Genomic DNA, 21,637 nt, shown 5'->3' on the forward strand with positions numbered 1-21,637 from the left:
GCTCCCTTACCAGCCAAAGAATCCTCTACTACATATTCTTCTCTTGTGTCCTCCAGAGTGCCTAGTATAAGGATGGACAGAGTAGGTGTTCGGTAAAACTTTGAAGTGTTAATAGGCAGGGATAGGAACCCTACTCCCAAATGTAGGCCCAGTGAGATGCTTCATCCTGGCCACAAAAAGCAAGACCACCTGGATAACTGCCCTAAATAGAAGCTATAGGAAAACAGGTCAGACCCTTGGACCTTTGATTAAAATCATTTCCCTCTGTGTTGAACCAGAATCTCTTTGCTCCCTGATACTGAAATGAGCGTAGAGCAATGGCATCTTAAATAGGAGTTTCTTAAATATCTTAAGTAGCTAAGTTTCAAAGTAATTAGAAATGGGGAAGGAGGGGGAGAGAGACAGAGAATGTGTGTGAGTGAAACAGGAATGACTTAAGAACCCCAGATTTTTCTTCTAACAGGCATGTTTCTAACTTGGAGGTACATCTAGGTCCCACCTATTTTTCTCAGATATGGAGAGCAGGGGAACTTCCTTGAAAACACTAGTTAGTCTGATCTTTATTTCAGTTTGAAAGTTACAAGGGAATTTACCATAACTGTAAAGAGCCCCGAGATAATCTAGCCCAGGATTTCTATATACAGCCCCCCTTCCCCACTCCCACCCCCCAGTGTTGTTTTTGCCAACATCCTGGTACCAAACTCTTCTTGCTCAGCACAGGAGCTTCAGGAACAAAGAGAGCTGGATTCAGTGGCTGTGGCCTGGGTCCTACTCCCACCTCCAAGGAAAAGTGGGAGCTGATGCTGGCCTCCCTCCGGCAGGCAGGCCCTCTCCTAGAGGTGCACTGGATGCCAGTGCCCCACTCCTGAGAATCCTCCCTTTGCCAAATTCCTCCTAAGCCAGTGGGTCCCTGGCAACACAATTTTCTAATGTTCTCAGGGCCAAAATGGCAAAATCAAAGGTTCCTGTGATGGCTTCTTCTGCTTTGATGTTTTAACACTGAATTGTTATTCCAGCCTCTGGTCTTGGAAATGATTTTTTTGCTTTGTTTTTCATTTTCATACAAAAAATTCAACCTGACAATATTGCCAAAGAGATAAAAATCTTTTAACAGGTGCAGTTCTGTTGGTCAATCTGCTTTCGACAAGGCTCCATGGTCACAGCCACCCCCACCCCACTGCGGCCAGATGTCATATGTGTCACCTCACTCCATGTGTCAGTAGCTGGGTCATAGCATTCCACGCTGTCCAGAAATGTGTGTCCATCATATCCACCTGCAAGGGGGACAATATAGTACATATCTGCATCAAACTAGGGAAGAAGGACAGAGGAACTGGCATACTAGATCACTACAGCTCATCTTACTTTCTTCCCTTCTCTCTCCTGCCCAGTCCTGCTGGGCTACAATTGAAAAGGGTACATGGGGAGGGGGGTCTTCCCAGGAAAAAGGCTGTGCCTATTCCCTACTGACTCTTATGGAACTAAGTACTTCAGATATGAGGTTTCCCTCCCTTCAGGATTAAGAATCCAAACAAACAGTCACTTTACCAAGAACATAGATCTTTCCCTGGTGTACAGTGACTCCAAGCGCGCTCCGGCGATGTTTCATGGGGGCCACAAAAGTCCAGGTCTCTGTTTCCACATCATATCTTTCCATACTATTCAACTGATCGGTGCCATCATATCCTCCTGTAGCATAGATGCAGTTGTGCAGAGCACAGACCCCTGCATAAACAGATAGGGAATGACTCCCAGAAGGGAATCTCAGAATCCACAAGCAGGACTTCTGGTCAGGGCCCTCTCCTTACCTTACAGGGTTAGACAGAACTAATCTACCTGTCTGAAGGTTAAGGTTGAAACAAGAACCCTTCTAAGGACGTGACTGTCCCTCCTGTGAAAGAGGCAGAGAAGTGGCCTGAACAGTCCTCACATCCCAGCACATCTGCAGAAGTAAATCTTGCCCCTGGGGGACCATGACCCTGCCAGGTACATGGTAAGATGCACAAATAAACATTTACTGAATGACCCAACCCTTTGATTCTGGTCAGGTCTCTGAGAAGAGCAGAGCCATCAGTCGAGGCTTCCGGTTTCTCCTCTGACACAATCCTTACCCACCTGCCCCACTTCGGATGGTGTTCATAGGTGCAATCATCCTCCACTCGTTCCTTTCCGGGTAGTAGCACTCAGCAGAATTGAGGCGGTTTGTCCCATCAAAGCCACCAACTGCATAGAGTAGGCGATTCAGGACAGCCACTCCCACCCCGATTCTTTGTGTCAGCATTGGTGCGACTAAGTGCCATTCATCACGTTCTGGCTCGTACCTGCAAGGGAAGCCAGCACCCAGGATGGGTTATCAGTGAAATCTATCCTTGCAGATGAGGAAGGGAGGGAATGAAGGACTAGGCCTGGTTAAAGTCTCTATTTGGGGGTTGGGCTTTTTTGCCAAGCAATTGTGGTTAAGTGACTTGTCCAGGGTTGCACAGATAGTGTCAAGTAAGGCTGGATTTGAAGTCAGGTCCTTCTAATCCCAGGGCTGGTGCTCTATCCATTGAGCCACTTATTTAACCTTAAAGACCCTATTGAAGGACCAGAAGGCTGGCAATGCCCTCTTCTTGCTTTGGCCATTCTAGCACTGGTGGTCTAAAGCAAAATGGACAAAGTTATAAAGCAGAGGGAGGGAACCTTTTTTTTTTTTCTCCTGCCAAGGGCTATTTGAATATTTATAACATCATTTGAGGGCTATACAAAATTATCACACTGCAAGCAGTCTAGGTACAAATTGTTGTACCTAGCTTTCAGCTCATCACCTGCAGTTTGCCTTAGCAAATGATTTCCTGGACTTTATGGCCTGTTGTTCCCCACCTCTGTTATAAGGTAAACCAACCCCCTCAGGACCCAAATTTTCCCTGCTAGGAGAAATGAGCAGGGAATGGGCTTATTTTCATGAGCACTTATTATGAAATAATAATGAATTCCCCAGTTTGAATACTGATGACTGATGCCCTCTCAGATCTCTCTGCTGTCCCTAAGTGCCAACTAGCCTTGTGGGGCCCACATATCTCTCATCTCTATCTCAGTGGCAGATACTCTGAATTTATTCATTGTTCAACACTCACCTCTCCACGCTATTGTGGTGAATGCAGCCATGGGAGCCCCCCACAGCGTAGATGAGGCCATCAATGACGCCAACGCCAATCCGATTTCGGGGCACACTCATGGGCGCACAGGGGGACCACTGATTAGTCATGGGATTGTAGCAGTCAAGGGCATTGGAGTCTGTGTTGCCGTCTGGGGAGTTGTTCCTCCCCCCGACGGCGTACAGCAGGCCACCCACCACGCAGCCTGCAAGGCCACTGCGAGGCACCTGCAGGTCAGCAAGGCGGAGCCATGTGCCATCACAAGGGTTGTAGGCCTCCAGGTAGCTGAGGGACTGACGGAAGTAGCCTCCTGCTGTGTAGATGAGCTGGCCCACCTTGGGTGCCCGGCAGGGCATCACCTGGGTGGGCTTGTGCAGGGTGAGGTCCTGAAAGATCTTCACCAGGTAGTCCTTACAACGTGAATCTGACTGGAGGAGCTCACATTTCTGCAGCTGCATTTGCAGGAAGTGAGGAGTAAGGGAATGGCAACGGACAGCACGAAGAAGGGCCTGAATGTAGAATCGGCGGTGCTCACAGTCATATTTGACCCAATTGATGCAGGCGTGGAAGACCTCGGACTCACAGCGCACGTTGAGCTCGTCCCGACTGATGAGAGTGACCAGCTGGCAGTGGGACAGGTTAAAGAATTCCTCCTGCTTTGCTACCTGGTAGAGGGGAGGAGAGGTTGTGGGGGCAAGGAGGTTCTCCACCACAGTCCAAAGTGATGCCCTCCCATCCTCCTGGGATTTCTATCAGGAGCTGTGTACTTCCTTCTTTCAGTGGGGTCACAGGGAGAGAGAATGCCCCCGGCTCCTCCCTAAGGCCCAGACAGTACCATTAAACAAAGGAACGAGTACAAGGTGCAGCCAGACTCCCAGAAACTACGCTTTCTCATTCTGACCCTCTCCGTCTCAGCCAGAGGTGTGCTGTGTGCTTAGGCACGGAGCTCAAGTTTTGTCCAGAAAGTGAATCATTCGCCCCCACAACTATCCAGCTCCCAGGCCACTAAACCCATACACACTTACCTCCCCAAAGTGCATATAGATGTACTCCCGGGCACGCTGATGGAGTTCAACACAGCCAATTTGTTCAGCAAAGTTGGCAATGCCAATGGCATTGCTGGGGTCCAGCTGCTGCACCAAAAAGTCACTGCAAGCTCGTACTACGCTGTCAATCTGGTACATGACAGCCCCATTCATCACGTGCAGTACACATTTCTCCCCCATGGAGATGGAGGCAGTGTAGGCAAACTCTATGAGTCGTTCCATCACCTTGGGGTGGATGCCCTCAATAGAGACCACTTCCATGCCCTGCTCCCGCAGCCCATTGGTGAACATGGCCTTGAAGACTGGGCTGGAGGAGGCCAGTACCACCTTGTGAGCCATAAATTGGGCAGCAGGCGCATCCTCATATTTGACCTGCAGAGTCACATCACAGAGCTGCTGGCTGAGTCGAAGCTCGTTCATGATGCCAAAGGCCTGCTTGGTGTGGTCCTCCAAGGTGTAGCTGAAGGTCCGGTTGCCATGCTGGGAGGGTGTCACCTCCGCCTTGCACTCCGTGGCGTACATCACCGCATCGCCAGCCCCCCCAGGGCGGTTGGACAGGAGGGGGAGAGAATGGGCACAGGGAACCCCCCTGCTATGCCCAGACACTGGCTGCATCAGCCTTTAGAAAACCACTGCCACCGCCTGGAATCACGCACCTGGGAGTGAGGGTGAGGGGATGGTGATCAGGCCCTAGATCCCAGTGCTGGTGGAGAGAACCCACTCCTCCATGGGCTGCCTTCTCCTTTGCTAAGAACACTATCCCAAGGGATGGCCACCCACCACGCAGCCTAAAGACTGCCAGCCTAAAAATGAGCCCTGCCAACTTCAGCTAGCACTCTTAAGTAGCAATCCTAGCCTGGGTGGAGCCGCCTTCAAATGAGATAACCTCCGTAAAAAACTTTGCAAAACTTAACAAGGGCGATATAAACACTAATGATGGTAATTATATTCCCCAGCCAGACCCCAGGTTGAGACCTTGCTGGTCTGGGTGTGAGCCCTGAAGGGACCACAGCCATTACAGGTCACCCGGTCCAAACTGCTCATTTTAAAGATGAGGAAGCTGAGGAGCTGGGAAGTGACTTTGCACAGGTGGTAACAGTTGAAATTCAAACTCCTGCTGTGTAACTTCAGGGTCAGTGGTCCGAGTGCAAAAGGCAGATGGTCCCAGACTAGGACTACAAACTAGACTTAATATTTGAGTTACCGGTCTGTTTAAATAATGGATACCTACATTACTGCCCGGTCCCCCCCAAATACTTAATTTGTATGTGACACCCCCCCCCTGCCTGGCAGCCCCTAGCCTTAGGGCATGGAGGCTCCCTTGGCCCCCCTGCTTTAGGGCATCCCTGGGCCGGCCCTAGCTGGAGGGAGGAAGAGCTGGGTTCTGAGGCAGGAAGCCCCGGATTCTAGCCGGGTGGGACAGCTTCCTATCTACGTGACGTCGGGGCTCTCGCTCCCTCCCTTCCCGAGCCTCCCCTTCTCGGGGGCCGCCGGGAGGCTCAGAGGAGACAAAGCCTGGGAAGTGACACAAATGTCAATAGTGCCAGGCTATCGGGGCCGGGGCAGGATCCGGCGCGAGCCCAGGGTTGGAGCCACACAATGGCTGCGCGTCTACTTCCTGCCCCGGCCCCGGCCCGGCCCGGCCTGCCAGCGACCGGCTCTGCGAGTCCTGGGGCCGCCCGGGGTGGGATCCGGGCTCCTTTTGCGCCAAGCCGGGCTCTAGAACCGCCCTTTGAAAGGGAAAGACCAGCGCGGGCGGAGAAGGCCGGATCGCGGAGGGAAACAAAGCAGAGACGGGTCAGGGGGCGCCGGGCCGGCTTGCCAGCGGCGGGCGCTTCCCTTTTTCTGGAGCCGCCTCGGACCGCACAGCCAAGCGAGCCCCGGCTGCAGAGAGGAGAGCAAATCCGCCACCCCGAACCTTCCACACCGGCCTTCCCCCCGGCCCGGCCAGAGCCCGGAGCCAGAACCCGAACCCGAGCTGGCAGCGGGACCTCGGGCTCCCCGAAACGCCGCAGCTGCTCCCCAATCCCGGCTCGAGGCAGCTCTCTCGCCGGCCGCGGCCTCCCGCGGCCCCATGGGCCCAAGCGCCGGCGGCGGCGACAGTGGCCGCGTTACTCACCCAGCCATGGCCGCGCTCCTGCTCCTCCTCCTCCGCCTCCGCCTCCCGGGCACGGGCGCCTCCATCGCGGCGCGCGGGGGGGAGGCGGGCGGGGGGGAGGGGTGGAGAGCGGTGGAAGGGAGATGGCGGGGGCGGGGCGAGGGGGAGGATAAAGTCACCATGACTAAGCAGACCGCGCGCCCCGGCCTTGTCAGAATAAGAGTCCCTTGGTCAGCAGCCCAGGTTTCGGCCAACGGGGTCCCCAAGCCTGCTCCAGGAGGCGGGGGAAAGGGGACACACTTGCCCTACCTCCCAGAGAAAGAGTACGGAAGCCGAGCTAGGAGGGGAGGGGCCCTGCTTCCACCTCTTTCCCCTCCCGCTTCCGAGGGGCGCCCCTACATAACCAAAGTGCGAAGCCACTGCGTGCGCCAGGCGTTGAAGGCTGAGCCCGGGGGAATAGGGAGGCTTGAAGTCGGGCTAACCTGGGCCACATTTCCCGGCCCCTCGAGTTGTGGGAGGGGGTTCTGACGGCCCTCGGTGGCTAGCCTCTCCCGGAGCCCTGGACATGATGCGACCCCGACTGGGGCTTCGTGGGCCCCTGATCCCAGGACTCACCACAAGCTCTCTGGAACGTCCGACTTTGCCTCTTAAGACTGACACCAGTGGCCTGGCTTGACCGTGACTCACCAGTGCTGTCCCAGAACCAGGCCTTGTGCCTGGCAAGCCCGTTGCTTTTGATGCCTATCCCGCCCCTGCTTTGAGGCTGCCGCAGCTAGACTCGGCACTTGACTTGAGCCCCCTCTTGTACAGTCACCTGAAGTCTGGCCTTTGCCTTTCCTAGGTCTGGCATAAAGAAATCGGGAAGCCCAGAGCACGTGCTGGTTGTTATCCCCGAGGCACCGCACTCGACCCGAGAATAATGGCATTTCCACCCCGCCCCCATCCCCGAAACACACCTAGGAAGGGAGGGAGAAAGAGGAAAAGGAAAGAGAGGGCGACTCCTCTCCCAGCCCTGCGGGTGCCTCAGGCTTCTGCCCAGACGGGCGGGGCAGGGATGTCCCAGACTAGGGGTCAGAGTCTCCCGGAGCTGGGCGCCTGTCTCTACTCTCCCTCTTCGAAGTCTCTCTCTGCTTCGATAATAGGAAGTGTATTGAAGACCTAGGAATCCACTGGGAACGGGATGCAAAAATTTGACCAACAGTCGCCTTGAAAGCTGGCAGCGCAGAACCCAAGCTTGAGAGGCGTTAGAGGAAGAAACCAGGGTCCCAATGTATTAAGTGAGGATATATGGGATTAGAAGGAGTTTCAGATAACTCAAGGCCAGAGGCATATATGGGACAGGATTTGGAATAACTAAGACTTGGAATTCAAGCCAAGTTGCCACAAGAATCCTCCCCGATCTCTGGGTTTCCAGCCTCCGTAACAAAGCTCCCTAACTCTCCTGCAATTCCAAGGACTACCGGGAGGTGGCGGCCCGTCGACATAGTCTTCTAGGGCAGCGAGGTATAGATCAGTTTTAGGATCTGAGATAGCAAGCTCGGAGCTCAGCAATCATCTCTCGACCCACCCCCGCCCCCCCCCCCCCCATCCTTTCACAGCGCCCCAAACAAGCCAAGAAGGCTGCATATCAGAAGGATAAGGGACTGATCTCTGTAGAGCCCTTAGATCATATTTTATGGGAAAAATAAGAGCAACACTTGCACATGAGTTAGGCTATGCACAGGTCAACGATAGGTGGATGGGGCTGCACAAAGATTTTCCCACAAATCCTGACCCCAGCAGAGATCCGATCTTTTTGGCAAGGACTCCTCCCCCCTCTCGCTTATGTAGGCAGCCAATTCGGTGTCCGGTACAGTGAAGAAAGACGAGACCTGGCTGACATTAACGACTCAGAATTTTCCCAATGGGGACTCCAGCCCAGGTTCTCTCAGTGTCAGCTCCCCGATATTTAGACATTCTATTACAAATTACTTTATTTAATTTTCAAAATAAAACAAAACAAGCCAGTCATCTGAAAATAGTGCAGGAGGAGAGGACTGGGTCCTGAAGAGGGGTCGGGAAATAGTCTATGATCTTCTGACGCTAGTCTTAAACGGGCGTGGGCGTGGCGTTGCCTGTGGAGACGCTAGTGTCCAACCCTTCGTGTCTGTTGGAGGAGCGCTCCGACTTGCTGGTGCTGCACTCCAGGATGGAGGATAGCCGCCAGCGCGCTTTGGCTACAGGCTCGCCACCACCTGGCCCTGGGCGCAGGGGCCTGCAGCAGTAGCAGCAGCAGCAGGAACGGTAACAGCAGAAGAGGCGCAGGAGCGCACGGCGCAGGTCCCGGTTAGTAAGCGTGTAGATGATGGGATTGAGCAGCGAGTTGGCCATAGCTAACCCCAGGAAATAGTCCGCCTGCAGGAGTATGGGGCAGGCTCTCGCCGGACACGCTACATCCAGCAGCAGCAGCAAGAAGAGGGGTCCCCAACACACGACGAACGCCAGCAGTACCACGGTCACTGTGCGCAACAGCGCCAGCGACTTGGGCAGGCGCCGGGACCCTGCAGACGTAGCCCGAAGGCGCAGCTTCTTCGTGTTGGCGCGTACCTGACAATAGATGCGAGCATAGAGCGCGAAGATAGCCACCAGAATGACTAGGAAGACAATTACGCAGAAAAGCACGTAGGGCTTGGCATAGAGGGGAAGCACCGTGGAACACTGCGCCAGCCGGCCTAGGCAGTTCCAGCCGAGGCCGGGAAGGAGCCCGATCAGCAGGGACGCCAGCCACGCGGCTCCCGCCAGCAGCAGCGTGCGGCCCCGCCGGTGTATGGGCGCGGGCCGGCGGCTCGCCATGGTTAAGTGTCGCTCCAGCGCTATGGCTAGCAAACTGAGCACCGAGGCAGCCAGCGTCACGAAGACCCCGCCCTCGCGGGCGAACCAGAGAGCGGGCGACAGGTGCAAGGTGCGGGCCCCAGACAATAGGAGGTTGACCGTGTAGGCGGCACCGGCCAGCAAGTCGGAGAGGGTCAGGCTGCCTAAAAGCAGGTACATGGGCGCATGGAACTTCTTGTGGCTCCACAGGACTAGCAGAACTGCCAGGTTCTCCAGGATGATGAGGCCACATATTGCCAGGAAGACTGCGGCGTCTACGCGCAAGCCTCCGCCCGGATCGTAGCGGGCCCAGTTCAGTTTCCCCGTGTAGTTGTAGTGCAGTGCGATCACCTCACTAACCAAGGCAGCCTGGAGCGCCGGAGGCGGCTCCATGGCGGCCCGATTCCCCACCTCCTCCTCCTCGTGGTTCTTAGCCTCTTGAGGCGCTTCACCAATGATTGGCTACTTCACCATACTGGGCACCGGGAAAGAAACCGCTCACAGGCTCGAGCCCCGGGTCTGGGTCCTAGCCCTGCTGGAGAAGGAAGGAGACCAAGTCAGTGGGGGAGCCCTTCCCAGAGTCGGGCGCCCCAGGGTCCTCTCCCTCCCCCCCTTCCCCTCAGACTCCTGAGGGGGTTTATGGCCACTTCCTCCGGAAAGCCTTTGGAATAGCAGCAGCAAAAGGCAGCTTCTCCCCCTTTCCCCATTCTGGGAATCCAGCCAGCCCAGAAAAGAGACCGAATGAACTGCCTATGCCTGGCAGGGATAAAAGTCTGAGATGCCCTTGGGGCCATTGTACCCCACTCTGGGGCAGAAACCGGTGCAGCTGTTCCTACAGCCAGGCTGGAGTGAGGGGGCTGAAGGGGTGAGTGGGCTTAGCCCTTGGCAAAGACCTCGCAGGCCGCTCCAGAAGGATGAGAAACAGCGGGGGAGGTTCCTGGGAGGAGATGAGTTGTGACCTCCGGGCCAGGAACCAGGCAGGCACCGGAGCTGGGCCAAACCAGTGGGGCGGGGAGACAGATTGTCCCAGAACTCCTAGACACACGCACAGACACAGACACAAAAGCCACACACACAAGTAGAGTTGCACAGGCAGGCACAGATGTACAGACATAATGCAATTACACATACACAAATAAGTAGACAGGAAAATCCACAGAGGCCTACTGGAACACATGTAGATAGCTACAGATTCAGATATAGGACAGTTTTCAAAACACTAAATGTCAAGGTTGGAAAGGACCTTAGAGACCATTTAATTCAACTCTCAATTGAAATTTAATTTCTCCACCTCCTCTCTCCAGCATCTATCCCATCCAGCCTCTAGATTTAAACACAAAAGTAGAATCTCAGACAGATATATAGCAGTCACACACATGCACAGAATCACACACTTCACATAGTCACAAATCTAAAAACACACAACTTGATGTTGATGAGAGATCTGGGGTTCTGAAACGACTCTCTGGCTTGGGAGACACGTTATTGCTCCAGCTGAGGTAGGAAAAATTGCTGAGAACTGCAATGTCCACTGGCCTCCCTGGACCAGCCTGTATTGAAACCTGTATTGAAAGCTCTGTAGTAAAAGGATGGGAAAGGCTTGCAAGTGGGGGAATTCTTACCCTTACCCATTCCACAACTGACACTACACTTCCACCACTCTCCATTCCCCTAAGCCGAGATAGCTGGGTTTTCCCTGAGCTGACTTTGAGGTTTCCCTTTTTTGAAAATGCCAGGAAAATCCCTGGAAAGGTGAGCCAGGGGCCTTGGTGGGGACGGATGCGTGAAGCAGCTTTCTTCCCTGACCTCTAGTTCATGGTAAACAGGTCGAGGAGTTGCACCGTGTTGGTCCTGGTTCCAGGGATTCTGTGCCCTATGTCGGGCATCTGGAAGGTCTCCGGGATAGCAGCTGCTATGGCTGGGGGACAAAGCCCTCACAGCCATCTCTTGTGCAGCAACAAACCCAGTAGTCAGCCCTCGAGTTGTGGCAGCTGCAGGCTCAGAGACCCGAGGTCCAGCCCACCGCTGCCCTTCTCCAGTCCCACGCGCATCTCACAGGAGCCCTCCAGGGCCGAGTGCTGAGCCCGCTGGAAGATCTCCAACCCAGACCCCACTCCCCTACCTTGTCCAGCCTGAGAGGGGGTCCCCAGCCTCCCACACTCACCCTGCGGCTTTGGCTATAGCGAGCCGCGTCTCCGGAGCCCGTGAAGCGCGCTCCTCCTCCAGAGCTGTGCCCGCATCGGACTGGGCGGGGAGAGCGAGGCTTGGGCGGGCTTGGCTCAGACCTGGGTGCGGGCCAGGGGGCGGGGGCGGGGCTGAGCTGTTCCCAGAGGAGGAGACAGGATCCATCCCGGCTTCTGGGCGGCTAAGGAACAGCTGGCCTCCTTCAGGCCGGGTGGGATCCCTTCCCGAGAGCTCGCCCCTGCCACCCGCGCCCCCGGCCTGCTCCCTTCGAGACTGCCCTCTTCCAGCTGATATGGTCGGGACTGGCCTCGGAGAGGAAACACCGAGCTCCAAGCAAGACGTTTCCCCCAGCGCCGGCTGAGGGCCAAGTGCGGGTCCGAGGCGCTAAGCTCCGGGGCCCTGCATCACGCTGTAACCTAGCCTGGTCCTTTCGCTCTCCGCGCCCAGGCTGTTAGAACCCATGTGGCCTGCGGTGAAGGCGCTGGAGCGCAGAGAGAAGTGGCCAGGAGGCATCTAACTCCAAGGGAACTAGTATAATGATGCCTTTAATAGGTGCTTTTAATAAGCGCTTAAGTGAACATCCCAGAGAGGGGCAGACCAGGCTTGAGGGACCACGGGAGTAAGCGATGGGAAGGAGGAGTCAGCCATCAGGAGGAGCCTCATTTCCCTGCCCGGACACCTACAGCCTCCCCATCCCTTCCCTCCACGCATCCCCGGGGATGCCGACAGACACTAGAGGACAAACCCAGACGTCAAGGGGGTACACAGGAACAAAGAGACGGGCAGACACAGAGCCAGAGTTGGAAAACGCCAGACATAGAGTGATACTCACAGTGACAGGATGGTCCGGTTTCTCAGGGCCAGGAAGCTGCTCCCCCTCGTGTCCCCTGGGGCTGGCTGCGCTGGAAGGATGGGCTTTAATTCCCGTGGGGACCTTTCCCCTACTCATCCGGCTCTCTCTTATGAGGCAGTCCAGACTCTCACGAACTATGCCGCCCCTCCCGAAGGCCCGCCTGTCCCGAGGCTTCCCCCGCCCCCAACCAGTTCCCTAAACCTGGCCCCCTCCTCCCTAATTCCCAAGAGGTCCTCGGCCTTTAATCCTCGTCCTGCTCCCCAGTCCTTTGATTGCTACTTCAATCCAACCCAATCCAATCTGCATTTATAAAAGGCTTACTTAGGTGCGAGGCTGAGTTTTCCCTAAGAGCTCCCGCCCACTTTAGACTGAGGGGGTTGATGGGATGGGGTGAACTGTGGCCTCCACCAAGGACAGTGCCCTTTGTCCCTACTGGGAAACTGGAGCCAGCGGAAGAATAAGGGGTAAGAGGTGGGGTTTGAAAATAGAGGGGATAAGAAAGACGTTTAGATGGGAACGGAAGGTTTGTAAAGGGCTTGTGTGCATTATTTTTGGTCCTCGAGACTTCGTAGTAAGAACTATGAGTACATTTTACATATGTGAACTTTGGGGCTCATGGAGATTAAGGAACTTGTCCCTGGTCATAAGCAAAATTTGAAGTTGGGCTTTGCCTGATTCAAGTCTAGTCACTGCCTCAGAGAGATAGCCAATACCACCAACTCTTAAAGAGCTGAATAATTCAAGGTCCATTTGGTCCCACCTTCCCAGAGCAGGAACCTCCTCAATAACATCAACCAGTCAATCAACAAGCACTCGTTAAATACTTTCTATATGTGGAGAATTCTGTGCTAAGCCCGATGAATGAGTCAATAAATAAGTAAATAAATGAAGGAATGAAGTTATTTGTTAAGTACTTACTAGGCTAAACACTAGGGATACAAATAGAAAAATATGACAGTCCCTTCTCTCAAAAAGCTTAAAATCAAATGGGGGAGGTATTGTGTACATAGAATATATGTAAAATGAATACAAGTTGGTATTTTCAAAGTTCCCCTCAGAGAACTAGGAGGGGAGGGGGAACAGGTAAAGAGATAAGAAAAGAGGGGCAGCTAAATGGCTCAGTGGATAGAGCACCAACCCTGAAGTCAGGAGGACCTGAGTTTAAATTTGACCTCAGACATTTGACACTTAACACTTAGCTAGCTGTGTAACCCTGGGCAAATCACGTAGTCCCAATTGCTTAACACACGCAAATTAGTAAAAAACAAGAAAATATTTCATGAACAATGTAATGTTTGAGGTGAAAATTCAACACGTTTAAGATTAAAGGAGACTAGAAATTCTAAGAGGCAGTGGTTGGAAGAAAGAGTACTCTTGGCTTTGTGAGAGATCCAGTACACGGGAACAGTGATAGCCTAGTATGGCTAGATCACAGAGTGCCAGAGAAAGGGGAGTTAAGGGTAAGAAGGTTACAAAGAATTTTACATGTTCAAAAAAGAGGTATTGCTTTCTTTTTTAAATTTGATATTTTTCCAAATAGATGTAAAGATAATTTTCAACATTCACATTTGTAAAATTTTGAGTTCCAATTTTTTCTCCTTCCTTTCCCTCCCCTCTCCCCAAGACAGAAAGCAATCCGATATAGGTTATATATGTACAATCATTTCAAACATATTTCCCTATTACTCAATGCTGTGAAGAAAAAATGAAAACAAAAGGGAAAAACCATGAGAAAGGAAAAAGAAAAAGGTAAAAATAATGTGCTTCAATCTGCTTTTAGTCTCTACATTTCTTTCTCTGGATATGGATGGTATTTTCCATCCCAAGTCTATTGGAATTATCTTGGATCACTATATTGCTGAGAAGAGTTAAGTCTGTCATAGTTGATTATCATACAATCTTGCTATTGCTATATACACTGTTCTCCTGGTTCTATTCACTGTTCACTCAGCATCAGTTCAGGCTTTTTTGAAATCATTACATTCATTTTATTCAGTATTCTCCAAATGATGGGCATCCACTTGATTTCTAATTCCTTGTCACCACAAAAAGGGCTGCAACAAAAAAAAAAAAGAAAAAAAGAAAGGAATTTCTATTTGAACCTAGGGTCCTTGGGATTTGCTGTGAGGTGATGTGTTTTCAGAAAAATTACTTTGGCAGCTATAAGGAGGATAGATTGGAGAGGGGAGAAACTTGAGGCAGGGAGACCAAGAGGAGGCTACCACATTAGGCTAGACAGGGGGATAAGGGCCTGGGCTAGCATTAGCATGGTAGTTGTATGAGTAGAAAGGAGGGGTTTGGGATGCAAGAGATATCCGAGAGACAAAAGTGACAATCCTGATTCATTCAGCTAGCCTTTTCTTAAAAACCTAAACTGATGGTAAACTCAAAATCTCCCAGTCTATTGGCTTGGGAACAATTTTAATGTTTAAAAATATTTTCTTGTGTGTGGGGGTGCTGAGAGAGGGAAAGAATTTGAGACTCAAAATTAAAAAAAACAAGAATGGTTTTAAAAATGAAATTTCAAAATAACTCAAAAAAGTAAAACTTTTTTTATTATAGCTTTTTATTTACAAGATATATGCATGGGTAATTTTTCAGCATTGACAATTGCCAAACCTTTTGTTCCAACTTTTCCCCTCCTTCTCCTCCCCTCCCCCCAGATGGCAGGTTGACTAATGCATGTTAAATATGTTAAAGTATAAGTTACATACAATATATGTATACCTGTCCATACAATTATTTTGCTGTACAAAAAGAATCAGACTTTGAAATAATGTACAATTAACCTGTGAAAGAAATAAAAAATTCAGGCAGACAAAAATAGAGGGATTGGGAATTCCATGTAGTGGTTCATAGTCATCTCCCACAGTTCTTTCGCTGGGTATTGCTGGTTCAATTCATTACTGCTCTATTGGAACTGATTTGGTTCATCTCATTGTTGAAGAGGGCCACGTTCATCAGAATTGATCATCATATAGTATTGTTGTTGAAGTATATAATGATCTCCTAGTCCTGCTCATTTCACTCAGCATCAGTTCATATAAATCACTCCAGGTAAAAGTAAAACTTTAAAAAATCAAAATGTTTACTTTATGTTTGAACAAATTTTGTCTCTCTGCAACTTCTGCTTTTTCATCATAGTTCTACAGCCAAGAAGAATAAGTTTGCTCTCTCGTGTATGTAATCCCACCTGTTTTCTTTTCTCCAACCTAACTGTCCTCAATTACACCAAACAATCTTCTATAACATATCATATAGTCCTGCCTACATTCTTTTCTCTCTCCTCTGGACTTTCACTAGTACAAAAATCACAAAATTTGAGTATAAGGGATTCCAGGGGCCAAAGATTCCAATCCATACTTTACTAAACCTCCTAAATTTGCCAAACCAGACAGGAATCATCCAGCTTTGCTTAAAGTTCTCCTGTGAAGAAGAACCTAATTTCTGCTGAGGTAACTCATTCCATTTTTGGACAGCTCTATTGGCTAGAAGATTTTCCTTGCATCAAGCCAAAATCGGCTTCTTTTGAAACTTGACCCTTTTCTACCCTCCGGGACCAAATAAAACAAGTCTAATTCTTACACATGACAATCTTTCAAATATTTGACTATCATTTTCTCCTAACTCTTCTTCAAGATAAGCACTTATAATTCTTTCTAATAATTCTGTTCTGATCTATCATTCTGATCATACTCTGACTTACCAATAAATATCCTTCCTACAATGTGGTGCCCAGAATGGAACACAATATTCTAGATAGAGTAGGGCTAGTGCAGACTGCAGCAGGATCATAATAGAATATTAGAGTTGGAAGGGACCTTAGAGGAATATTGAGCCTTTCCCTTCATTTTACTGATGAGAAAACTGAGACCTAGAGAAGAATCAATGCTTATCCCAAATCTTAAAGTATTTGGTAGGATTAGGACTGAAACTTAGTTCTTCAGATTCCAAATTAAGGTTCCTTCAAGTCTATTTTCTCCAAATTGGGGCTTTGATGGGGGAGAGAATGTTATGTATTCCCTCTCAGACTAAAGGAATAAGTACATCATCCTAATGGACTTTGCTCTTTTCAACAGAGGTGATTCAAGGCAGTTCCAATAGACTTAAGATGGAAAATGCCATTCAAATCCAGAGAGGGAACTATGGAGACTGAATATGAATCACAAAATAGTATTTTCACCTTTTGTTGTTATTTGTTTGCTTTTTTTTTCTTTTTTCTTTCTCATGTTTTTACCCCCTTTTGATCAGATTTTTCTTGTGCAGTATGATGAATATGGAAATATATTTAGAAGAATTACACATGTATAATCTGTATCAGATTGCTTGCTGTTTTGGGGCAGGGTAAGGGAGGGAGAAAGAAAATAAAATTTGGAACACAACATCTTGCAAAGGTATATTTGGAAAAATAAAATACTATTTTTAAAAAAGTAGATCATCCAAGATGAATTGTATGATTGGGGCCTGGAAAGGAAAATATTTAGAGCAGTTGTCATGAGGTGTTGACATGAGTAACATACAATTGTTAAACAGAAGTGAGAGCCCAAGTAAGATGATAGAAATTGGAAATAATTTATAGTGAAAGATTTGTAGGAAAAGAGGTGTACTAACATACTATTAGTGGTGAATTAATCCAACTGTTCCAGAAAATAATCCAGAATTATGACAGAAGAGTCACTAAATTATTCATATTCTTTGGCCCAGGAATTCCATTATGAGGCATAAATCCTAAGAAAACAAGTGAATAAAATCAGTGTATGAATGAAGCATGCAAAGCACTATGTTAACTGCTAAGTAAAATAAACATATAGAAAAGTGTGACAGACCCTTCTCTGAAGTAGCTCACATTCTAATGGAGAAGACAACACATATGCAAGTTTTTTTTTTTTTAGCAAATCAGAGGGAAAGATCCTATAGTCCTCAGAGCTAAGCAACAAAGATGATATGAATCCTTCTTTAGTGTCATTCCCACTGATGAAATGATATCATTTTCTGATGCTGAACTATTTGACAAAAGGATTTTGGTTAAAAAGTAGCTGCTCAATAGCTGATTGCTGTAGACCCTACAGGGGCCAATTGCCAGGCTGAATCTCCACAGGCTTCTCAGGATAATGGCTGAGGGCAGTAGGCTGGAAGTTTTGATTCTAAAGTCTCTGGAGTTCATGATCCAGACAGTAACAGGAAGAAATATTCTCTCCATAACAAAACATTTGTACTAGCATTTTTTTCCATGGCAAAAAAAAAAATCAAAAATAAATAAAAGGGAAATGGCTGAAAAGTGATGACATATGACTGGAATATTACTGTGCCATAAGAAAAAAACAAATATGGGCGGGTAGGTGATGAAATGGATAGAACACCATCCCTGGATAAAGAGGACCTGAGTTCAAATCCAGTATCAAACACTTAATAACAGTGTTACTCTGGATAAGTCACAACCCCTATTGCTTCTTTCCTTGTCCCCCTTCCCAAAAAAAGAACGATAAGATAAATTTGAAGAATACATACATTTTGGCAGGATGTATATGAGCTGATGCCAGAGGAACTAAGTGGAACCAACAATGATATGCACAATGACCACAAATAATGTCAAAACAAACAGTACTAGAAGACATTAGAATTTAGATAAATGCAATGACCAATCTTGATTCCAGAGGAGTGATGAAACTATTGTTTTCCTCTCTCAGATAAGGGAGGGCCCACAGGTGTGGAGTGAGACATATGCTGTCAGAAATGGCCAATAAATGGGTTTGTTTTTCTGACAAGGGAGATTTCTATGAGGAGTGGGGGAGATAATATGGGAAAACTGTTGAAAAAATGGGAAGAGTGAGCTCAGAAATTTTATGTATGTTGTAGTTTCTTTGGCTTGAAGAGACACAAAATAGAAAATTGAATAGTAAAATCTCAAATTTGTTAGTTAAGCAAAATTACAGAATCTTAATGCTTTAGCTCTAAAATAACTAGCCCACTAACTTAAGTCACTAACTGTTGATCACAAGATTAATTGCCTACATGTCAATTGACTAGGAAATGACAAAAAATTTAATCAAAACAGCATTTATTAAACACTTACTATATGTCAGATATTGCTCCAAATGAAAAGGAATATCAAGAAAAATTACCTGCTCTCAAAGAACTTATGTTCTGTTGAGGAAAACAACATACCCACACAAATATGCATATATACATAGATATAAAATATTATTACATATAAGATATATACAAAGTAGATGGAAGATAATGAGAGAAAGGAAAATTGCCATACCCTTTTATCCCTCTTCAAGTTCCGGTGACTTCCCTCCCCTCCATTGATAAATGATGAACAAGATGGGAACAAAGCCTGGGAAGATTTCTGTGAACTGTTGCAAACTGAAATGTGCAGAATTAGGAGAACATTGGACAGTACTCTAACAGCAATATTGTATGATTAATCATAAAAGACTTAACTACTCTGATAAATGCAATCCCAAAGGATTTACAGAGAAAAATGCTATCTGCCTTCAGAGAGAGAACTGATTAACTTATACTTTTATAAAATCTCTTTATTTTTATTGTTTTTTTATGTTGAGTTTTGCAACATGGCTAAAATGTTTTGCATGACTTCACATATATAATCAATCTTTAGTTACATTTTCAAAGGGATGGGGCGTGTTCAAGGGAGAGAGAATTTGGAACTCAAAATTTTCAAAAGCAATTGTTAAATTTATATAAAATTTGGAAATATTTAATGAAATAGAAAAAATAATTTAAAAAATTCAAACATACCCATGTCTCTCCCATCTTAAAAAAAAACAAAACTTCACTTTATCTATCCATTTTACTAGCTTCTCTCTTTTGGAAGATCTAACCTGGTTGAAGAGATCTGTCTTCTTTTTCTCTCATTTTCTGCTTAACTTTATGTAGTCTGTTTTTCTTGTCTTATCATTCATTTTAAACTGTTCTCTCCAAGGTTTCTAAAGATCCCTTAATTGTCAAATTCAATAAGCTTTTCTCAATTCACATCCCCCTTATCCTCTCTGCAGCTTTTGATACTGTCAGTAATACTCTCCCTGATATTCTCTTCTCTCTAGGATTTGTGTGTGTGTGAGACCTGTCTCCTATTTCTCCTCCAACCTGTCTGACCACTTCTCAGTCTCCTTTGTTGGAGGCCTGCTAACCATGGATGTCCCCTAAGGGTCTGTGCTGAGCCCTCTCTTTTTATTTAGCTTGATGATTAGTTACCATGGTTTCAACCATGATCTCCAGGATGATGATTCTCAGACCTACTTATCCAACCCTTACCTCTTTTCTGACTTGCCTCGCAAATCCAACAGCCTACTAGACATCTTAAACTAAATGTCCTGTAAGCATCTTAAACTCCACATGACCAAAATGGAACACATTATCTTTCTATCCAAACCCTCTCTCTGACTTCCCTATCATCTTGAAGGATACCAACATTCTCCCAGTCACCCAGGCTCAAAACTTTTATGTTTTCTCACTGTTTCTCATTTTCCATACCCAATTTGTTGCCAGAACCTGGCAATCAGTTTATCTTCTTGATTCAGGCCAATTCCAATAGATTTGTGATGGAAAGAGCCATCTGCATCCAGAGAGAGGGCTATGGGGACTGAATGTGGACCACAACATAGTATTTTCACTTTTGTTGTTTGTTTGGGATTTTTCCCTCTCGTTTTTTATATTATCATATTTACATTATTATATGACCCTTCTCTGGACTCTCAACATTTTTCATTGGCAATCTCATTATGTCTGGAACTCTGTCTGCTTACCTGGGCCTCCCAGCTTCCCCAACTTCCTTCAAGTCTCAGTGAAAATTTCACCTTCTACAAGAAGTCTTTCCAGGTCTCCTTTGTCTTAGTACTTTCCCTCCAATGTGTCCTCTATATATGTCTTATTTGTATATAATTCTTTGCATGTTGTCTCCCCATTATACTGAACTCCTGAAAGGCATTTTTACCCATCTTTGTGTCCCCAGGCTTTAGCACAGTGCTTGATGCATAGTAGGTACTTAATAAATACATGTCAACGTGATTTGAACAGCTGGAGGGAGGTCTCAGGTCTCCTGCTCGAGTTGAATCTTAAAGAAAGGCGGATTCAGAGGTTCAGAGGGAGATCATTGCAGGTATAGTGGGCAGCTAGTCCAAAGTCATGGAGACCATAAATGGAGCAGTATGTGTGCTGAACAGCGAGTAGGTTGCTATGGATTCCAGGAGAAGGAGGAGAGTCAAGTGTAAAAAGACTGAAAAATATGAAAATGACCCAGGCAATGAGAAGCTTTAAATACCAAATACAGGATTTTATACATCCAGGATTCCATGGCTATAGAGAGCCATTGGAGTTTGAGCCAGGAGTGAAGGGATGCAAATGGGAAGAGTGACATCTTCAGAATTCCCCTTAAGGAAAATCACTTTTGCAGTTATGTCCAGTATGAAGTGGAATGAGGAGAGACTTGAGACAGGAGTTCAAATAGGAAGCTATTGAAATGGTCCGGGTAAGACGTGTTAAAGGGCCCGACCTAAGATAGTATCTGTGTGAGTAGAAAAAAGGGACATATGTGTTCAGGAGTGTGCTGGGGCCGGCCGGAGAGAGCAGATTATTAAATTTTCAGTGTGAACGTTTAGATCTTGGAAATTGGCAAATGTTACACAACAGGACTTGGTTTATCATTTTGATTGACATTTTCTCCATCATTTTCTTAAGTCCAGACTATCCACAAAATAATAAACCAAGTCTCTCTAAAATATAATATTCTCTTGTTGGGGTTTTCTTGGGGTCTCTGGAGGCAGCCTTTGTTTCAGTTCAGTAATCACAAGCACAGCCAGGGATTAAATCCAAATCCTTTATTGTCTCTTTCCAAGTCTTGTGTCCTTTTCTGGGGCCCGGTTAGCTTTCTTAAAGTCCAGATCCTTTATCTCCTTCCTGGGGCTGGGCAGCTTTCTGGAGAGCCTTTCAGTCAGGCCTTGGTTCCCAGAGTTTGAACTCTCGCCTGCCTTCTGTGGCTTCTGAATCCTGGCTGAGGCTCCGAGAGCTTCTAGTGAGCTTGTCCTTTTATGCCCCTCACTGAGTATATACACACCAATCATTATAGCACCGGGAAACCATTATTTGTTGTAGGATTAAATCAATGCTAAACTAGATTTGACCATTGTCTCCTCATTTCCACTTAGTACCTTGTTTCAAGTTCTGGCCCATAACATCTCCTTGTAGGACTAAATCACTCATACTGAACCTTGCTAAATGAGAGAACTGTTGTTTCTATCAATTCCACTGACTTCGTACCTTGTAAGAATCCTTTGCTTCAAATTCAGATTTCTGGCCCGTAACATCTCCTTGTAGGACTAAATCAGCCATACTGAACCTTGCTAAATGAGAGAACTATCGTCTCTATCAGTTCCACTGACTTAGCATCTTGTTTCAAGTTCTGACCCATAACATCACCCAAATAATATTTCCTTACCTATCAATA

General features: G+C 47.7%; 2 protein-coding genes across 5 annotated transcripts; both read right to left on the minus strand.

The window, feature by feature from the left end:
* Positions 1–531: 531 nt before the first annotated feature.
* Positions 532–6,407, minus strand: KEAP1 (kelch like ECH associated protein 1). Of its 2 annotated transcripts, XM_051971510.1 has the most exons (6): positions 6,303–6,407; positions 4,163–4,839; positions 3,117–3,802; positions 2,116–2,321; positions 1,549–1,725; positions 532–1,274 (listed from the first exon to the last, which is right to left on the minus strand). In XM_051971510.1, the coding sequence occupies exons 2-6, from the start codon at positions 4,796–4,798 to the stop codon at positions 1,108–1,110; spliced, it is 1,872 nt and encodes a 623-aa protein (XP_051827470.1). In that variant the 5' UTR covers positions 4,799–4,839; positions 6,303–6,407; the 3' UTR covers positions 532–1,107. The 2 variants fall into 2 exon arrangements, with proteins under 2 accessions (XP_051827470.1, XP_051827471.1); XM_051971511.1 differs by lacking the exon at positions 6,303–6,407 and having other exon boundaries at positions 4,163–5,427.
* Positions 6,408–8,228: 1,821 nt separating this feature from the next.
* Positions 8,229–13,053, minus strand: S1PR5 (sphingosine-1-phosphate receptor 5). 3 transcript variants are annotated; one of them, XM_051971514.1, is made up of 2 exons: positions 12,148–13,053; positions 8,229–9,666 (listed from the first exon to the last, which is right to left on the minus strand). In XM_051971514.1, exon 2 carries the CDS (start codon positions 9,522–9,524, stop codon positions 8,370–8,372), a length of 1,155 nt encoding a protein of 384 aa, XP_051827474.1. In that variant the 5' UTR covers positions 9,525–9,666; positions 12,148–13,053; the 3' UTR covers positions 8,229–8,369. The 3 variants fall into 3 exon arrangements, with proteins under 3 accessions (XP_051827474.1, XP_051827472.1, XP_051827473.1); XM_051971512.1 differs by having other exon boundaries at positions 8,229–9,663; positions 11,296–13,053; XM_051971513.1 differs by having other exon boundaries at positions 11,296–13,053.
* Positions 13,054–21,637: the final 8,584 nt, after the last annotated feature.

This window comes from Antechinus flavipes, chromosome 1 (genome assembly GCF_016432865.1).
Source record: "Antechinus flavipes isolate AdamAnt ecotype Samford, QLD, Australia chromosome 1, AdamAnt_v2, whole genome shotgun sequence".
Lineage (NCBI taxonomy): Eukaryota > Metazoa > Chordata > Mammalia > Dasyuromorphia > Dasyuridae > Antechinus > Antechinus flavipes.